The sequence below is a fragment of the Tachyglossus aculeatus genome, unplaced genomic scaffold, assembly GCF_015852505.1.
Source record: "Tachyglossus aculeatus isolate mTacAcu1 unplaced genomic scaffold, mTacAcu1.pri scaffold_1_arrow_ctg1, whole genome shotgun sequence".
NCBI classification, from domain to species: Eukaryota; Metazoa; Chordata; class Mammalia; order Monotremata; family Tachyglossidae; genus Tachyglossus; species Tachyglossus aculeatus.
The window spans coordinates 327,702-345,682 of record NW_024044915.1 but is presented as its reverse complement, the minus strand read 5'-3'; the positions used below and the strand labels follow the sequence as shown (position 1 = coordinate 345,682).

General features: G+C 54.3%; 1 protein-coding gene across 1 annotated transcript; it reads right to left on the bottom strand.

Moving 5' to 3' along the window:
* Positions 1-5,308: 5,308 nt before the first annotated feature.
* MRPL12 (mitochondrial ribosomal protein L12) lies at positions 5,309-14,834 on the bottom strand. The gene is made up of 5 exons (XM_038742913.1): positions 14,732-14,834; positions 10,064-10,259; positions 6,886-6,969; positions 5,537-5,674; positions 5,309-5,447 (listed from the first exon to the last, which is right to left on the bottom strand). The coding sequence occupies exons 1-5, from the start codon at positions 14,797-14,799 to the stop codon at positions 5,331-5,333; spliced, it is 603 nt and encodes a 200-aa protein (XP_038598841.1). The 5' UTR covers positions 14,800-14,834; the 3' UTR covers positions 5,309-5,330.
* Positions 14,835-17,981: the final 3,147 nt, after the last annotated feature.

Here is a 17,981-nt window from a genome sequence, read left to right as displayed (position 1 = left end):
GTTCTGAGCGCTGGGGTATAATAATAATAGTAACGATGGCATTTCTTAAGCGCTTACTACGTGCCAAGCCCTGTTCTGAGCACTGGGGTATAATAATAATAGTAACGATGGTATTTCTTAAGCGTTATGTGCCAAGCCCTGTTCTGAGCGCTGGGGTATAATGGTAACGATCGCATTTCTTAAGCACTTACTATGTGCCAAGCCCTGTTCTGAGCACTGGGGAATAATAATAATAATGATGATGGCATTTATTAAACGCTTACTATGTGCCAAGACCTGTTCTGAGCACTGGGGTATAATAATAATAGTAACGATGGCATTTATTAACCGCTTACCATGTGCCAAGCCGTTCTGAGCACTGGGGTATAATGATAGTAATGATGGCATTTATTAAGTGCTTACTACGTGCCAAGCCCTGTTCTGAGCGCTGGGGTATAATAATAATAGTAATGATGGCATTTCTTAAGCGCTTACTATGTGCCAAGCACTGTTCTAAGCACTGGGGAGGTTACAAGGTGATTGGGTTGTCCCCTGTGGGGCTCACACTCTTTATCCCCATTTGACAGATGAGGGAACTGAGGCCCAGAGAAGTGAAGTGACTTGCCAAAGTCACCCAGCTGACAATTGGCGCAGCTGGGATTTGAACCCATGACCTCTGGCTCCAAAGCCCGGGCTCTTTCCACTGAGCCACGCTACAAGGTAATCAGGTTGTCCCCGGTGGGGCTCAGAGTCTTCATCCCCATTTTCCAGATGGGGTCACTGAGGCCCAGAGAAGTGAAGAGACTTGCCCAAGGTCACACAGCAGGTGAGGGGCGGATCCGGGATTAAAGTAATAATCCTAATTGTGGTAGTTGTTAAATGCTTACCATGCACGGGGCACTAAGGGTAATAATAATAATAAAATTCTCCCCCTTCTAGACTGTGAGCCTGCTGTTGGGTAGGGACCATCTCTATATGTTGCCAACTTGGACTTCCCAAGCGCTCAGTACAGTGCTCTGCACACAGAAAGCGCTCAATAAAGATGATTGAATGAATAACTGTGGTATGTGCTAAGCGCTTATTATGCGTCAGGCACTGTATTAAGCGCTGGGGTGGATACGAGCAAACGGGGTTGGACGCAGTCCCTGTCCCCGTGGGGCTCACGGTCTTCACCCCCATTTTCCAGATGAGGCAACTGAGGCCCAGAGCGGTGAAGCGACTTGCCCAAGTCCCACAATCCTTCCCGACGCCACCGGAGAGCGGAGAGGCCCGGTGCCGCCTCCTCGACATGCCTCCTCCCGGGAGACGGGAATGCCGCCGGAATTCTGGCCGCGGGCTGGGGCTCCGTGACGGGAAGGCCTGGGGAATTCTGGCCGTGGGCCGGGGCTCCAGCTTGGAGGCTCCTCTTTCGGCACAAAGCCGGGCCCGGCTCCAAAAATGGGAAGCGGGCCTGCGCGTTTGGTCTGCCTTCCTCCGCTCGGCCCACTCCGCTCCTCGGATTCATTCAATCCTATTTATTGAGCACTTACTGTGTGCACCGGACTAAGCGCTTATTCATTCATTCAATCGTATGTACATATATACATATACATATATATATATATACATATGTACATATATACCTCCCCATCTGTAAAATGGGGATGAAGGCTGTGAGCACCCACCGTGGGACAGCCTGATCACCTTGTAGGCTCCCCAGCACTTTGAAGAGTGCTTCGCATATAGTGAGCACTTAATACCATTATTATTATTATTATTATTATTATTATTATTATTACCACCAGACTGAGGGCCGGGTCTACTGGCTCTTTGGCCGCCCCTGGCGAGGGGGAAGGGACTCCAGGGTCCCCTGCCTGAGGACAAAGGTCAACAAGGATCACACATCAAATCATTAACCCCGGGGCCTTGCCTAACCCCTACATTTATCAACTCCTCCTGGGCGGGTAATATGTTCATTCATTCAATCGTATTTACTGAGCGCCTACTGTGTGCAGAGCACTGGACTAAGCGCTTGGGAAGTCCAAGTTGGCAACATCTAGAGGCGGTCCCTACCCAACATTCATTCATTCAATCGTATTTATTGAGCGCTTACTGCGTGCAGAGCACTGGACTAAGCGCTTGGCAACATCTAGAGACGGTCCCTACCCAACATTCATTCATTCAACCGTATTTATTGAGCGCTTACTGTGTGCAGAGCACTGGACTAAGCGCTTGGGAAGTACAAGTTGGCAACATCTAGAGGCGGTCCCTACCCAACATTCATTCATTCAATCGTATTTATTGAGCGCTTACTGTGTGCAGAGCACTGGACAAGCGCTTGGGAAGGCCAAGTTGGCAACATCTAGAGACGGTCCCTACCCAACAGCGGGCTAAGGAGCTTACAATAATAATAATGGCATTTATTAAGCGCTTACCATGTGCAAAGCACCGTTCTAAGCGCTAAGGAGCTTACAATAATAATAATAATGGCATTTATTAAGCGCTTACTATGTGCAAAGCACCGTTCTAAGCGCTAAGGAGCTTACAATAATAATAATGGCATTTATTAAGCGCTTACTATGTGCAAACCACCATTCTAAGCACTAAGGAGCTTACAATAATAATAATGGCATTTATTAAGCGCTTACTATGTGCAAAGCACCGTTCTAAGCGCTAAGGAGCTTACAATAAAAATAACGGCATTTATTAAGCACTTACTATGTGCAAAGCACCGTTCTAAGCACTAAGGAGCCTACAATAATAATAATGGCATTTATTAAGCGCTTACTATGTGCAAAGCACCGTTCAAAGTGCTAAGGAGCTTACAATAATAATAATGGCATTTATTAAGCACTTACTATGTGCAAAGCACCGTTCTAAGCGCTAAGGAGCTTACAATAATAATAATAATAATAATGGCATTTATTAAGCGCTTACTATGTGCAAAGCACCGTTCTAAGCGCTGAAGTGCTTACAATAATAATAATGGCATTTATTAACCGTTTACTATGTGCAAAGCACCGTTCTAAGCACTAAGGAGCTTACAATACTAATAATAATAATGGCATTTTTTAAGCGCTTACTATGTGCAAAGCACCGTTCTAAGCGCTAAGGATATTACAATAATAATAATGGCATTTATTAAGCGCTTATTATGTGCAAAGCACTGTTCTAAGCGCTAAGAAGCTTACAATAATAATAATAATAATAATAATAATGATAATGGCATTTATTAAACGCTTACTATGTGCAAAGCACCGTTCAAAGTGCTAAGGAGCTTGCAATAATAATAATGGTATTTATTAAGCGCTTACTATGTGCAAAGCACCGTTCTAAGCGCTAAGGAGCTTACAATAATAATAATAATAATAATGATAATAATATTTATTAAGCGCTTACTATGTGCAAAGCACCGTTCTAAGTGCTAAGGAGCTTGCAATAATAATAATGGCATTTATTAAATGCTTACTATGTGCAAAGCACCGTTCTAAGCGCTAAGGAGCTTACAATAATAATAATAATGATAATGGCATTTATTAAGCGCTTACTATGTGCAAAGCACCGTTCAAAGTGCTAAGGAGCTTACAATAATAATAATGGCATTTATTAAGCGCTTACTATGTACAAAGCACTGTTCTAACCGCTGGAGAGGATACAAGGTGATCAGGTTGTCCCCCAGGGGGGCTCCCAGCCTTCATCCCCATTTTAAAGATGAGGGAACTGAGGCGCAGAGAAGTGAAGTGACTTGCCCCAAGTCACCCAGCTAAGTGGCAGAGGCGGGATTCGAACCCATGACCTCTGACTCCCAAAGCCCGGGCTCTTTCCACCGAGCCACGCTGCTTCCCTATTCCTAAAACACTCGCCCCTCCTCTCTTTTTCTCCCCAACAGACAGGCATCTTCAACTGTTTGCCATCCCTTGGCTTTGTCCCCATTGTTTTCAGAGAGGCTCAGGTCTCCCCTGTCCTAAAAAATAATACGAATTATGGCATTTGTTAAGCGCTTACTCTGTGCGAAGCGCTGTTCTAAGCGCTGGGGGGGGATCCAAGGTGATCAGATTGTCCCCTGCGGGGCTCACAGGCTTCATCCCCATTTTCCAGATGAGGGAACTGAGGCCCAGAGAAGGGAGCGATGCCACGATTATTATTCTAAGGACTGACACCACAATTATTATTATTTAGACTATTATCAGACTGTGAGCCCACTGTTGGGTAGGGACCGTCTCTATATGTTGCCAACCTGTATTTCCCAAGCGCTTAGTCCAGTGCTCTGCACACAGTAAGCGCTCAATAAATACGATGGATTGATTATTAGAGGAACTATAATTCCAAGCTCAGACCTTCGGAAGGACCTGCCGGGAAGGGGCCGCCCAACAGACCCCAATCGGCGGGGAATCTGGGCGACCAAAAAATGGGCTCTCCAGCCTCAGGAGCCTTTGTGCTCAATAATACTCATCATCCTGGTTTCTGTGAAGCGCTTACTATGTGCCAGGCACCACTCTGAGCGCTGGGGTGGACACGGTCCCTGTCCCCTCGCAGTCTCCATCTCTGTCTTCCAGGTGAGGAAACTGAGGCCCAGAGAACTGAAGTAAGTCACCCAACGTCACACAGGAGGTGGGAGGAGAAGGCAGGTCCTTCGGACTCCCAGATCCGGGGGGGGGGGGTCTATCTAGTAGGCCGCGCCGCTTCTGAGCGCCAGGATCATCACGGGGGGGAGATGAAGCGCTTAGTACAGTGCTCTGCACACAGTAAGCGCTCAATAAATACGATTGATTGATGAAGCGTCGACCCGAGGGCTGCCGCCCGCCCACCCGTCCACCGCGATCCCGGGGTGTGTGGGGGGAAACGGCAGCGGCCCCGCCGGCCCCCGATCCGTTCTCCCGAGGTCATGGCGTGGGACGGGATCGAATCCGCAGCCCGGATGAGCGGGAACGCTCCTCCCCGGGCGGGGCGGGACGGGACGGCTCGGGGATTCCGGAGGAACGCGAAGCAGGAGGGAGCGAGGGGAGAAGAGAAAGGACGGGACCCTTTGTTGCCCATTGGCCCTCCCCGGAGCGCTCAATAAATACGAGCCCCGGTCCGCCTCCCAGAAGACGGCTCGACCCGTTTGTTTTCCTCCACTCGTGTTTTATGGCTTGGCCGGGGCGCCCCCCGACCCCAAAGACCGTCACCCCTTCCTCCCGCCCCGTCAAGGCGCTCAGTACAGCACCTCGCGGCCGGGGGAGGCGGGGGGGGGCCCCCACCCGGCCCTCCGCCCGGCCCGCTCTCGCACGGCGGGCCGGCGGGCGACCCCGATTGTCGGGCTGGGGGGCCGTGCCGTGCCCGCTGTCCGTGAGTCCGTCCGGGGCCCGCGCCCCGCGCCCCGCGCCCGGCCGCTACTCCAACACCACGGTGCCCCCGGCCGCTTCCAGGGCGGCCTTCATCTTCTCCGCCTCCGCCTTGGCGACGTTGGCCCGGATCTCCTGGGGCAGGGACTCCACCAGCTTCTTGGCCTGCCGGGGGGTCGGAGGTCAAGGGGGCCGGCCCCCCGCGCCCGGTGCCCACCCGGTGCCCGCCCCGGTGCCCGCCCAGCCGCCCTCACCTGGACCAGGTTGATGCCCTGGATGTGGCACTTCACTTCCTTGATGAGCTTGACTTTGTCCACGGGCTTGGCCTCGGTCAGCCGGACGGTGAAGTGGGTCCGCTCCTTGGGCGCGGGCATCGCTTCCTCCTCGGCCGCCTGGCACCGGGGGGGCGGGAGGGGTCAGGCCGAACCCCAAAGGGGGGGAGCGGGGCGGGTCTCTATTTATTCATTTCTAGACTGTGAGCTCCCTGTCGGGTAGGGCCCGTCTCTATATGTTGCCAACTTGGACTTCCCAAGCGCTCAGTCCAGGGCTTGGCACACAGTAAACGCTCAATCAATACAATTGAATAAATGACTGAATGAACTGAGCGCTTCCTGGGCGCAGAAGCGGGTCTCTATTCATTTCTAGACCGTGAGCCCGCTGTCGGATAGGGTCCGTCTCTAGATGTTGCCAACTTGGACTTCCCAAGCGCTCAGTCCAGTGCTCCGCACACGGTAAGCACTCAATCAATACGATTGAATGGATGACTGAATGAACTGAGCGCTTCCTGCGCGCAGAAGCGGGTCTCTATTTATTCATTTCTAGACTGTGAGCCCACTGTCAGGTAGGGACCGTCTCTAGATGTTGCCAACGTGGACTTCCCAAGCGCTCAGTACAGTGCTCTGCACACGGTAAGCGCTCAATCAATATGATTGAATGGATGACTGAATGAACTGAGCGCTTCCTGGGCGCAGAAGCGGGTCTCTATTTATTCATTTCTAGACCGTGCGCCCGCTGTCGGGTAGGGACCATCTCTATATGTTGCCAACTTGGACTTCCCAAGCGCTCAGTACAGTGCTCTGCACACGGTAAGCGCTCAATCAATACGATTGAATGAATGACTGAATGAAGTGAGCGCTCCCTGGGTGCAGAAGCGGGTCTCTATTTATTCATTTCTAGACTGTGAGCCCGCTGTTGGGTAGGGACCGTCTCTAGATGTTGCCAACTTGGACTTCCCAAGCGCTTAGTCCAGTGCTCTGCACATAGTAAGCACTCAATCAATACGATTGAATGAATGAATTCAGTGGAAAGAGCCCGGGCTTTGGAGTCAAAGGTCACGGGTTCAAACCCCGGCTCTGCCAGTTGCCAGCTGTGTGATTTGGGGCAAGTCACTTCACTTCTCTGGGCCTCAGTGACCTCATCTGTAGAATGGGGATGAAGACTGCGAGCCCCCCGAGGGACAACCTGATCACCTTGTAACCTCTCCGGCGCTTAGAACGGTGCTTTGCACATAGTAAGCGCTTAATAAATGCTATTATTTTTATTATTATTATTATCCCGGGGCCCGGCGCGTCCGAGGGAAGGCAGGAGGGGGACGGACACTCACCTGGGCGGGCACCTGGGTGGTCCCGGGCACGGCGGCGCCCGCCGCCATGGGCATCAGCCCCCCGTCCTGGATCTTCAGGGTTTTCTGCGGGACAGACACAACAGCGGCCCGGCGGTCACCCGGAGGAGCCCGGGCCCGGGCGCTGGGCTCATTCATTCACTCAATCGTATTTATTGAGCGCCTACTGTGTGCAGAGCACTGGACTGAGAGCTTGGGAAGTCCAAGTCATTCATTCAACAGGATTTATTGAGCGCTTACTGCGTGCAGAGCACTGGACTAAGCGCTTGGGAAGTGCAAGTCATTCATTCATTCAATCGTATTTATGGAGCGCTTACTCATTCATTCATTCATTCATTCAGTCGTATTTATTGAGCACTTACTGAGTGCAGAGCACTGGACTAAGCGCTTGGGAAGTACAAGTTGGCAACATCTAGACGGTCCCTACCCGACAGCGGGCTCACAGGCTAGAAGTTGGAGGCAGAGACATCCCCCCCAGAGACACCCATAACCAGAGACCCCTCCCAACACTCACAGAGACAGAGACACCCATAACCAGAGGCACCTCCCAGCACTCAGAGACACCCCCACAGAGATACCCAAAACCAGAGACATCTCCCAACACTCAGAGACATCCCCCACAGAGATGCCCAGAGACAGAGACCTCCCCAACACTCACCCAGAGAGATACCCATAGCCCGAGCCCCCTCCCAACACTCAGAGACAGAGATGCCCATTGCCCGAGCCCCCTCCCAACACTCACACAGAGAGATGCCCATTGCCAGAGCCCCCTCCCAACACTCACCCAGAGAGATACCCAATAGCCAGAGACCCCTCCCAAAACTGAGACAGAGATGCCCATAGCCAGAGCCCCCTCCCAACACTCACCCAGAGAGATACCCATAGCCCGAGCCCCCTCCCAACACTCAGAGACAGAGATGCCCATTGCCAGAGCCCCCTCCCAACACTCACCCAGAGAGATACCCATAGCCAGAGCCCCCTCCCAACACTCACCCAGAGAGATACCCAATAGCCAGAGACCCCTCTCAACACTCAGAGACAGAGATGCCCATAGCCAGAGACCCATCTCAACACTCAGAGACAGGGATACCCATAGCCAGAGCCCCCTCCCAACACTCAGAGACAGAGATGCCCATTGCCAGAGCCCCCTCCCAACACTCACCCAGAGAGATATCATAGCCCGAGCCCCCTCCCAACACTCAGAGACAGAGATGCCCGTAGCTAGAGCCCCCTCCCAACATTCATACAGAGAGATACCCATAGCCAGAGACCCCTCCTAATACTCAGAGGCCAAGATGCCCAGAGACAGAGCCCCCTCCCAACACTCACACAGAGAGATACCCATAGCCAGAGCCCCCTCCCAACACTCACCCAGAGAGATATCATAGCCCAAGACCCCTCCCAACACTCACCCAGAGAGATGCCCAGAGACAGAGCCCACTCCCAACACTCGCCCAGAGAGATACCCAAAGTCAGAGCCCCCTCCCAACACTCACCCAGAGATACCCATAGCCCGAGCCCCCTCCCAACACTCACCCAGAGAAATACCCATAGCCCGAGCCCCCTCCCAACACTCAGGGACAGAGATGCCCATTGCCAGAGCCCTCTCCCAACACTCACCCAGAGAGATACCCACAGCCAGAGACCCCCCCCACCACTCACCCAGAGAGATACCCATAGCCCGAGCCCCCTCCCAACACAGAGACAGGGAATTTTGTTAATGATGTGCATCTAGCTTTACTTCTATTTATTCTGACGACTTGACACCTGACCACATGTTTTGTTTTGCTGTCTATCTCCCCCTTCCAGACTGGGAGCCCGCTGTCGCGTAGGGACCGTCTCCAGATGTTGCCGACTTGGACTTCCCAAGCGCTTAATCCATTGCTCTGCACACAGTAAGCGCTCAATAAATACGATTGAATGAATGAATGAACACTCGCCCAGAGAGATACTCATAGCCAGAGCCCCCTCCCAACACTCACCCAGAGAGATACCCATAGCCAGGGACCCCTCCCAACACTCAGGGACAGAGATGCCCAGAGACAGAGCCCCCTCCCAACACTCACCCAGAGACGCCCATAGCCCGAGCCCCCTCCCAACACTCAGGAACAGAGATGCCCATGGCCAGAGCCCCCTCCCAACACTCACCCAGAGAGATACCCATAGCCCGAGCCCCCTCCCAACACTCAGAGGCAGAGATGCCCGTAGCCAGAGCCCCCTCCCAACACTCGCCCAGAGAGATGCCCACTGCCAGAGCCTCCTCCCAACACTCACCCAGAGAGATGCCCATAGCCAGAGACCCCTCCAAACACTCACCCAGAGAGCTGCCCATAGCCCGAGCCCCCTCCCAACACTCAGCGACAGAGATGCCCAGAGACAGAGCCCCCTCCCAACACTCACCCAGAGAGATTTCATAGCCCGAGCCCCCTCCCAACACTCAGAGACAGAGATGCCCACTGCCAGAGCCCCCTCCCAACACTCACCCAGAGAGATACCCATAGCCAGAGCCCCCTCCCAACACTCAGAGGCAGTGATGCCCAAAGACAGAGCCCCTTCCCAACACTCACCCAGAGATACCCATAGCCCGAGCCCCCTCCCAACACTCAGAGACAGAGATGCCCAGAGACAGAGCCCCCTCCCAACACTCACCCAGAGAGATACCCATAGCCAGAGCCCCCTCCCAACACTCAGAGACAGAGATGCCCAGAGACAGAGACCCCTCCCAACACTCACACAGAGAGATGTCATAACCCGAGCCCCCTCCCAACACTCAGAGACAGAGATGCCCACTGCCAGAGCCCCCTCCCAACACTCACCCAGAGAGATACCCATAGCCAGAGACCCCTCCCAACACTGAGACAGAGATGCCCATAGCCAGAGACCCCTCCCAACACTCAGAGACAGAGATGCCCATTGCCAGAGACCCCTCCCAACACACACAGAGATACCCATAGCCAGAGCCCCCTCCCAACACTCAGGGACAGAGATGCCCATAGCCCGAGCCCCCTCCCAACACTCACACAGAGAGACGCCCATAGCCAGAGCCCCCTCCCAGCACTCACCCAGAGAGATGCCCCGAGCCAGAGACCCTCCACACAGAGACAGACAGGGATGCCCACAGCCCGAGCCGCCCCCCGGCCCCCGGCCCCCCGGCCGCCACCTTTAATAACTCGTTGAGGTCGGCGATCTCGAGCAGCGTGAGGCCGGCGATGTCGTGGACGAGCTGGCGGATCTTGGGGGGGTAGTCCTTGGGGGCGTCGTCCAGGGGGGCTCCGGCCAGCACTTCGCCGCTCCGCCTCCGCCCGCTGCTCCTCATCAGCCGCGCGGCGCAGACCCTGGGCACAGGCGCCCCCCACCTACCCCGGACCCCCACACTCAGCAGAGAAATCCCCGGCCGGACACCCGGGGTCCCATCCCTGCTCGGGGTGACCTCCTCTGGGCCTCAGTTTCCCGCCCCCCGTGGCCTGGGCCGGACACCCGGGTTCCCGTCCCTGCTCGGGGTGACCTCCTCTGGGCCTCAGTTTCCCGTCCCTGCTTGGGGTGACCTCCTCTGGGCCTCAGTTTCCCGCCCTCTGCGACCTGGGCCGGACACCCGGGTTCCCGTCCCCTCTCGGGGTGACCTCCTCTGGGCCTCAGTTTCCCGCCCTCCGCGACCTGGGCCGGACACCCGGGTTCCCGTCCCCGCTCGGGGTGACCTCCTCTGGGCCTCAGTTTCCCGTCCCTGCTTGGGGTGACCTCCTCTGGGCCTCAGTTTCCCGCCCTCTGCGACCTGGGCCGGACACCCGGGTTCCCGTCCCCGCTCGGGGTGACCTCCTCTGGGCCTCAGTTTCCCACCCCCCGCGGCCTGGGCCGGACACCCGGGTTCCCGTCCCTGCTCGGAGTGACCTCCTCTGGGCCTCAGTTTCCCGTCCCAGCTCGGGGTGACCTCCTCTGGGCCTCAGTTTCCCGCCCCCCGCGGCCTGGGCCGGACACCCGGGTTCCCGTCCCCGCTCGGGGTGACCTCCTCTGGGCCTCAGTTTCCCACCCCCCTTGGCCTGGGCCGGACACCCGGGTTCCCATCCCTGCTCGGGGTGACCTCCTCTGGGCCTCAGTTTCCCGCCCCCCATGGCCTGGGCCAGTCACCCGGGTTCCCGTCCCTGCTCGGGGTGACCTCCTCTGGGCCTCAGTTTCCCATCCCTGCTCGGGGTGACCTCCTCTGGGCCTCAGTTTCCCGCCCCCCGCGGCCTGGGCCAGACACCCGGGTTCCTGTCCCCGCTCGGGGTGACCTCCTCTGGGCCTCAGTTTCCCGCCCCCCGCGGCCTGGGCCGGACACCCGGGTTCCCGTCCCCGCTCGGGGTGACCTCCTCTCGGCCTCAGTTTCCCCGAAAACTGGGGATCCGATGCCCGTTCATTCATTCAGCCGTACTTATTGAGCGCTTACTGTGTGCAGAGCACTGGACTAAGCGCTTCTCCCTCCTGCTTAGCCCCCGGGCCCCACGTTCCTTCCTTCGTTCATTCGATCGCGTTTACTGAGCGCTTCCTGCGTGCACAGCACTGTAGGGAAGCGGCGTGGCTCAGTGGGAAGAGCCCGGGCTTGGGAGTCAGAGGTCGTGGGTTCAAATTCTGGCTCCGCCAAGTGTCAGCTGGGTGACTTTGGGCGAGTCACTTCACTTCTCTGGGCCTCAGTTCCCTCATCTGGAAAATGGGGATGAAGACTGGGAGCCCCACAGGAGACAACCTGATCACCTTGTATCCACCCCAACGTTTAGAACAGTGCTTGGCACAGAGTAAGCGCTTAACAAATACCATCATCATCATTATTATTATTATTATTATTACTAAGCGCTTGGAAAGTCCAACTGGGCAACAAAGAGAGACAACCCCTGCCCGACAACGGGCTCGCGGTCTAGAAGACCCCCCTTAAGCGCTTAGTACAGTGCTCCGCACACAGGAAGCGCTCAATAAAGAGAAGCAGCGTGGCTCAGTGGAAAGAGCCTGGGCTTGGGAGCCTGAGGTCATGGGTTCAAATCCCAGCTCTGCCACATGTCTGCTGTGTGACCTTGGGCAAGTCACTTCACTTCTCTGAGCCTCAGGGACCTCATCTGGAAAATGGGGATTAAGACTGTGAGCCCCCCGTGGGCCAACCTGATCACCTTGTATCCCCCCCCAGCGCTTAGAACAGTGCTTGGCACATAGTAGGCGCTTAACAAATGCCATCATTATTATTATTATTATTAATAATAAATACGATTGAATTGAGTGAATGAATAGAAGGAGGAAACAGACAACAAAACAAGTAGCCAGGCATTCACAGAGAAGCAGGGTGGCTCAGTGGAAAGAGCTCGGGCTTGGGAGTCCGAGGTCCTGGGTTCTAATCCCGGCTCTGCCACTTGTCAGCTGGGTGACTTTGGGCAAGTCACTTCACTTCTCTGGGCCTCAGTTGCCTCATCTGGAAAATGGGGATGAAGACTGTGAGCCCCATGGGGGAACAACCTGATCACCCTGTATCCACCCCAGCGCTTAGAACAGTGCTTGGCACAGAGTAAGCGTTTAACAAATGCCATTATTATTATTACTATTACCTTGTATCCACCCCAGCGCTTAGAACAGTGCTTGGCACAGAGTAAGCGCTTAACAAATGCCATTATTATTATTACTATTACCTTGTATCCACCCCAGCGCTTAGAACAGTGCTTGGCACAGACTAAGCGCTTAACAAATGCCATTATTATTATTACTATTACCCTGTATCCACCCCAGCGCTTAGAACAGTGCTTGGCACAGAGTAAGCGCTTAACAAATGCCATTATTATTATTACCTTGTATCCACCCCAGCGCTTAGAACAGTGCTTGGCACAGAGTAGGCGCTTAACAAATGCCATTATTATTATTATTATTATTATTATTATTATTATTATTACCTTGTATCCCCCCAGGGCTTAGAACAGTGCTTGGCACAATAGTAAGCGCTTAACAAATACCATACTTATTATTACTAAATAAACAGAATTATTCACTTGGGACGGGGACTGTGTCTGACCTGCTGATCTTGGGACCAGAGCAGGGTAGCCTAGTACAGCGCCTGGCCCAATAGTAAGCGCTTCACACCCACCACACTCATCATTATTATTATGATTATTATTATTATTATTAGAATGAGCATCCCACGTGGGCCCTGATGAACTCACGCCCACCCCAGCGCTTAGTACAGTGCTTGGCACTTTGTAAGCGCTTAATTCCAAGATTATTATTAGCCTGCGAGGCCCACGTGGGACAACCAGATTACCTTGTATCTCCCCAGCGCTTAGCCCATAGTAAGCGTTTCACACACACCACACTTATCATTATTATTAGTAGTAGACTGAGCGCCCCACGAGGGCCCCGATGCTCCCTGATGATCCTGTACTGGCCCCAACGGTTACCCCATAGTAAGCGCCCAATATCCAGATGACTAGTAGCAGACTGAGCGCCCCACGAAGGCCCCGATGATCCTGTACTAGCCCCAACGGTTGCCCCATAGTAAGCGCCCAATACCCGGGCGATTAGCAGTAGACTGAGCGCCCCACGAGGGCCCTGATTCTCCTATACTGGCCCCAACAGTGGCCCCATAGTAAGCGCCCCATACCCGGACAATTACTAGTAGACTGAGCGCCCCACGAAGGCCCTGATGATCCCGTACCAGCCCCAACGGTTGCCCCATAGTAAGCGCCCAATACCCGGGCAATTAGTAGTAGACTGAGCGCCCCACGAAGGCCCCGATGATCCTGTACTAGCCCCAACGGTTGCCCCATAGTAAGCGCCCAATATCCGGATGATTAGCAGTAGACTGAGCGCCCCACGAAGGCCTTGATGATCCTGTACTAGCCCCAACGGCTGCCCCATAGTAAGCGCCCAATGTCCGGATGATTAGTAGTAGACTGAGCGCCCCACGAGGGCCCTGATGCTCCTGTACTGGCCCCAACGGTCGCCCCATAGTAAGCGCCCAATCCCCGGACGATTAGTAGTAGACTGAGCGCCCCACCAAGGCCCTGATGATCCTGTACCAGCCCCAACGGCTGCCCCATAGTAAGCGCCCAATACCCTAACGATTAGTAGTAGACTGAGCGCCCCACGAAGGCCCTGATGATCCTGTACTGGTCCCAACGGTTGCCCCCTAGTAAGCGCCCCATACCAGGACGATTAGTAGTAGACTGAGCGCCCCACGAGGGCCCTGATGCTCCTGTACAGGCCCCAACGGTTGCGCCCTAGTAAGCGCCCCATACCAGGACGATTAGTAGTAGACTGAGCGCCCCACGAGGGCCCTGATGCTCCTGTACTGGCCCCAACGGTTGCCCCCTAGTAAGCGCCCAATACCCGGATGATTAGTAGTAGACTGAGCGCCCCACGAAGGCCCTGATGATCCTGTACTAGCCCCAACGGTTGCCCCATAGTAAGCGCCCAATACCCGGACGATTAGTAGTAGACTGAGCGCCCCACGAGGGCCCTGATGCTCCTGTACTGGCCCCAATGGTTGCCCCATAGTAAGCGCCCAATAACCGGACGATTAGTAGTAGACTGAGCGCCCCACGAGGGCCCTGATGATCCTCTACTGGCCCCAACTGTTGTTCCATAGTAAGCGCCCAATATCCGGATGATTAGTAGTAGACTGAGCGCCCCACGAAGGCCCAGATGATCCTGTACTGGCCCCAACGGTTGCCCCCTAGTAAGCGCCCAATACCCGGACAATTAGTAGTAGACTGAGCGCCCCACGTGGGCCCTGCTGCTCCTGTACTGGCCCCAGCGGTCGCCCCCATAGTAAGCGCCCAATCCCCGGACGATCAGTAGTAGACTGAGCGCCCCAGGAGGGTACCTGCGGGGGAGGGGGAGGGGGAGGGCGCGGGCCCCCCCGCCCAGGGCGCGACCGGCCGCCGGCAGCATCGGGGACGGCAGAGGTCACACGAGGCGGCGCCGCCGCCGGAACCGCCCGCACAACCGCGGCGCTCTAGCCAACACGGCCGGCTCGCTGCCCTGGACGTCGCGGGGACGCTCTAGCCAACACGGCCGGCTCGCTGACCCGGACGCCGTGGGGACGCTCTAGCCAACACGTCCGGCTCGCTGGTCCGGACGTCGTGGTGACGCTCTAGCCGACACGTCCGGCTCGCTGGTCCGGACGCCCAGGGGACGCTCTAGCCGACACGTCCGGCTCGCTGCTCCGGACGCCCAGGGGGCGCTCTAGCCAACACGCCCGGCTCGCTGGTCCGGACGCCTTGGGACGCTCTAGCCAACACGTCCGGCTCGCTGGCCCGGACGCCGAGGGGGCGCTCTAGCCAACACGTCCGGCCGGGGGAAGCGCCGCCCGCCCGAGGGGGGCGCTCTAGCCGCCGCCGGACGTCTCGCCGGTCCCAGGAGGCGACGCTCTACCCCTCCGTCGTCTCGTTTATCCTGCGTTGCCCCCGCCACCAGACGCGCGCCTACAAGAGAAACGTCATTCATTCATTCATTCATCATCAATCGTATTTATTGAGCGCTTACTATGCGCAGAGCACTGTACTAAGCGCTTGGGAAGTACAAATTGGCAACATATAGAAATGTTGTGATCGGGTTTGTCTGATATCCATTTTGTTTTCCCATCCCTTCCTCCCATCCCTTTGTACACCCTTCTTCACAGAAGAAGAATGCCCGCCAAAACTTCCCGCCACAAAACCTGCCTAACCAAGGCCTCCCCCACCCTGACCTGCCTGACAAAAGCCATCCCTGTTGTCCACTAGCGGACTTGACATGACTGACTCCATTTTGTGCAGGCTGAGAGAACAACTCCTTTCTGTATTGTCTGCAACAGATGCCTTCAAGGCCATTAAACAAGTAACACTTATCTATGTAAGGTCCTAGGTCAGATGACATCCTGACAAGACAGTGACAACAGAAGATAACAGAATTTACACACCTATCTATACAAGGCCATATGGCAGATAATAACAACAACCTTTACAAGGCAGTAAAAACAGAGAATTTACAGCATCCTGTTGGTCCTAATTGGATTCCTGAAATTCCTAAATGCTCCCTCCCATGTTGCTGTAACTGAATAAAAGACGCAGTGAGAATGGGATCGGGGCTGCTTGATCTGGGTCCCTGGCCCCTTGCAGCCGCGCGCTAATAAAATCCACTTCTAAATTTCTACCTGGGTCTCACTCGCTGATTCTCGGCACAACAGAGACAGTCCCTGCCCAACAGTGGGCTCACAGTCTAAAAGGGGGAGACTCATTCATTCATTCAAGCGTATTTCTTCAATCGTATTTATTGAGCGCAGAGCGCTGTACTAAGCGCTTTCTTGAGCGCCTCCTGTATGCAGAGCATTGTAGTAAGCTCTTGGGAAGTACAAGTTGGCAACAGAGAGAGACAATCTCTGCCCAACAACGGGCTCACAGTCTAGAAGGGGGAGACAGACAACAAAATAATAATAATAATAATAATAATAATAATAATGGCATTTATTAAGCGCTTACTATGTGCCGAGCACTGTTCTAAGCGCTGGGGAATTTACAATTTACTGTGAGCCCCCCGTGGGCCAACCTGATCACCTTGTAACCTCCCCAGCGCTTAGAACAGTGCTTGGCACATAGTAAGCGCTGAGCCCCCTCCTTCATCTCCCCCTCCTCCCGCTCCCCACTCCCTGCCTTACCTCCTTCCCCTCCCCACAGCACCTGTATATATGCATATATGTTTGTACGTGTTTATTACTCTATTTTATTTGTGCATGTTTATTCTATTTATTTTATTTGGTGAATATGTTTTGTTTTGTTGTCTGTCTCCCCCTTCTCGACTGTGAGCCCGCTGTTGGGTAGGCACCGTCTCTAGATGTTGCCAACTTGGACTTCCCAAGCGCTTAGTCCAGTGCTCTGCACACCGTAAGCGCTCAATAAATACGATTGAATGAATGAATGAATGAACCAATACCAAAATTCTTATTATTGGTTTGGAGGAATAATATGTTTTGTTGTCTGTCCCCTCCCTTCTAGACTGTGAGCCTGCTGTCGGGTAGGGACTGTCTCTATACGCTGCCAACTTGGACTTCCCAAGCGCTTAGTCCAGTGCTCTGCACACAGTAAGCGCTCAATAAATACGATTGAATGAATGAATGTTTTGTTTTGTTGTCTGTCTCCCCCTTCTAGACTGTGAGCCTGCTGTTGGGGAGGCACCGTCTCTAGATATTGCCAACTTGGACTTCCCAAGCGCTTAGTCCAGTGCTCTGCACACCGTAAGTGCTCAATAAATACGATTGAATGAATGAATGAATGAATGAATGAACCAATACCAAAATTCTTATTATTGGTTTGGAGGAATAATATGTTTTGTTTTGTTGTCTGTCTCCCCCTTCTAGACTGTGAGCCCGCTGTAGGGTAGGGACCGTCTCTATTCGTTGCCAATTTGGACTTCCCAAGCGCTTAGTCCAGTGCTCTGCACACAGTAAGCGCTCAGTAAATACGATTGAATAGATGAATGAATGAAAGATCCAAGGAATCTCGGAGACACAGCAGGGCAGAACCTGCGAAGTGCATTTGTGCCTCCCGACTTTCCCGAGGGCTTAAGACAGTGCTTCGCACACAATAAGTACTCAGTGATCGGCAGGCAAGCGGCAGAGCCGGATTAGAACCCAGATCCTCTGATTCCCAGGCTTTGAGCAAGTCACTTCTCTGTGCCTCGGTTACCTCATCTACAAAATGGGGATGAAGACCGGGAGCCCCAAGGGGGACAACCTGATCACCTTGTAGCCTCCCCAGCGCTTAGAACAGTGCTTGGCACATAATAAGCGCTTAACAAATACCATTATTATTATTATTATTATTATTATTCTGCTCTTTCCACTAGGCCACACGGCTCCTCAGCAAAGCTTCCCCACAAGGGAGGGGTCTTTGTTGGGAAGAAACGGCCGCCATTGCAGAATCCCATTTTCCCAGAACACGACGGGAAGACGCAGGCTGGATCCCGGCCCGGAGAGCCATCCCTCGCCCACCGAGGAATTTCTTCGGCTCCTACCGTGTGCAGAGCACTGTTCCGCACGCTCAGGACCGTCCCCGACAGGGTAGAAGGATCCACCGCCTCAACCACGTTTGGACATGGAA